The sequence below is a fragment of the Plasmodium gaboni genome, chromosome 11 (assembly GCF_001602025.1).
Source record: "Plasmodium gaboni strain SY75 chromosome 11, whole genome shotgun sequence".
In the NCBI taxonomy this organism is placed as follows: Eukaryota; Apicomplexa; class Aconoidasida; order Haemosporida; family Plasmodiidae; genus Plasmodium; species Plasmodium gaboni.
Window position 1 is genome coordinate 578759 of NC_031491.1, and position 2500 is coordinate 581258.

At 20.2% G+C, this 2500-nt stretch overlaps 1 protein-coding gene across 1 annotated transcript; it reads right to left on the minus strand.

The window, feature by feature from the left end:
* Positions 1-133: 133 nt before the first annotated feature.
* Positions 134-2318, minus strand: PGSY75_1118800 (hypothetical protein; the record flags this gene model as incomplete). Its single annotated transcript, XM_018786310.1, has 7 exons — positions 134-442; positions 657-799; positions 965-1034; positions 1120-1186; positions 1336-1432; positions 1693-1996; positions 2133-2318. 7 exons carry the CDS (start codon positions 2316-2318, stop codon positions 134-136), a joined length of 1176 nt encoding a protein of 391 aa, XP_018641105.1.
* Between the last annotated feature and the right edge of the window lie 182 nt (positions 2319-2500).

Genomic DNA, 2500 nt, shown 5'->3' on the forward strand with positions numbered 1-2500 from the left:
TTCAAGATATTTTATAATATTATGAGAATACCCATATATTTTATTTTTAATATTATATGTAGTTTGCTTATATGTTGTTAATAATTCTTTCCCTTTTTTTTTTTTTTTTTTTTTTTGAACTAGCTAAAAATATTTATATGGAAAAATTCCAAAGAACTATACTGAAATCACTTGAAACTGTTATAAATTCAATATATATTTTATTTTCATAAGGTTCTAACATAGATATTTGTAAAATATAATTTGAATGAGCAACAATTTCACCAATAATTTGATTTCCATCTAAATGTTCACATTCTTGTTCTATTTCTTGAATTTCTTTTTGATCATAAAAAAAGTCAACAGTTAAATTTTTTATATTAAATTCAGGTAACACAACTTTTGATATAATCCATTCATCATTTAAGTATTCCACGATGATTGGAAATATTTCATATCCATACTTTAAAAAAAAAAAAATAATAATGAATAAATAAATAAAATATAAATTACATCATATAAAATTGAAATTTTTATAAATCATTTTATTATATTTTTTATTTTATTTTATTTTTTTTTTGTATCCCCTTAAAAATGTAGACGCAAATATGTGCATATAAATATATACATGTATATTTTTATATATATGTATGCGTTATGCCACTGCGTCAACTTACAACTAACAGTTTATCATCATCCAAAAATAAACATCTTTGTAGTGTTTGTCCAACCCAAGAAACATATTGAATATTAGCTGGGGATTTGAAATAATCTGAAATTATTATTTGCTGCTTTTCATACGTGCTCTCAAAATTAGTAGCTACAAAGTTATGTAAAAGGAATAAGAGGAAATATTATATATATAATATTGTGGAAATGAAAGGGAGTATGTTGCTATAATAATGACTGATAATAAGCAAATAAATAAATAAATATATATATATATTTATTTATTTATGTCCTGATGATTAAACTTTTTTTATACCAATTATAGCTATTTTTTCATTTGACAATGAAAAGGAACTATGCAAAAAGATGTATCCTTCAGATTCGATCTGTTCTAGATTACAATAATAGATATTTTAATATCATATATATATTTATATATTTATTAGGGAAAAAAACAATCTTATCTTTTACCTTGTATATTATGTCGTTATTATTAATATTTCGTTCTGTTATGAATGTTTCCATATTTTTGTAAATACTGTATAAAATTAAAAAGAAGTATACAAAAATATATATATATATATAATATATTATACTTATATAATGGTTTGTCATATGTTTAAATATTTTCCTCTAATTCTAACACGATGAAACCACATTATACTAATTTTGTTAATTAAGGTGTACTTGATATTATTTTTGTTCTTTATATTATCATCCAATAGACCTGAAGTGCATAAAAGCAACGAGGTTGAATCAAGTGAATTTGTAGATAATATATATCCTAATAAAAGAAAAAAGAAAAAATATATATATATATATATATATATATATATTTTAACTATATTATATTGTTTTATTCTTAGTGTGTCATTGATTGAATATTTTGTGATAAAATAAATGAGCTCTTTTTTTTTTTTTTTAATTACTACATTTTTCTTATTATGTATGATTATTCATTTGAAAAAAGATAGAAATAAAAAAAACATAATAAATAAAATACATATATATATATATATATATATATATATATATTGTGTATACCTGATGAACTCCATTCTATAAACATTACACTTGCCACATGATTGGTAATTTTTTTTATTTTCCATTTTTGATTTTCTTTTTTTGAACAAATAAATATAATACCAGAAGTAAATCCTATAGCAAATGAATATGTATGAGGATGCCAACAAGCACATGTAGGTAAATCTTCTGTTGGTATATTCACATTAGTATATTCCCATTTTCCATCCTCTTTTTTTTTATATATTATACATTTCATATCTATTGTAACTATAAGTAAATCGTTTTTTTTAGACCATTCCAGGGCAATAATTTTGTTTGGATCCTATGATTATAAAATATATATTTTTTTTTGTGTATATATGTGAAAAAGGTGTTTGGAACATACAAATAAATAAATATATATATATATATATATGATAAATAAACAAACTAATAAATATATATCATGTGTAACTTACTCCTATAAAAAAAGTGTCTGAGTATATTATCTCCTTATTTATTATTTTATATAGAAGGATATTTCTTTTATTACTCGATACAGCTACTAACATATCATCTTTATTTTCTGATACCTTTATTACAGGTTCACAGTCTTCGTCAGGGATATTGTATTTTATGCAATTGCATTTTAAATGATCTATCATTATTTATGAGTTTTTTTTTTTTTTTTATTTCTTCTTTTTTATAACGAACCAAAAAGTATATAAGTATACAAATATATTTGTTATTATATAATTATAAAATTATTTGTCCTTAATTATATTATTAAAATAATATTATATATATATATATATATATATATTTTCCTTAATATTTATATAGTTAA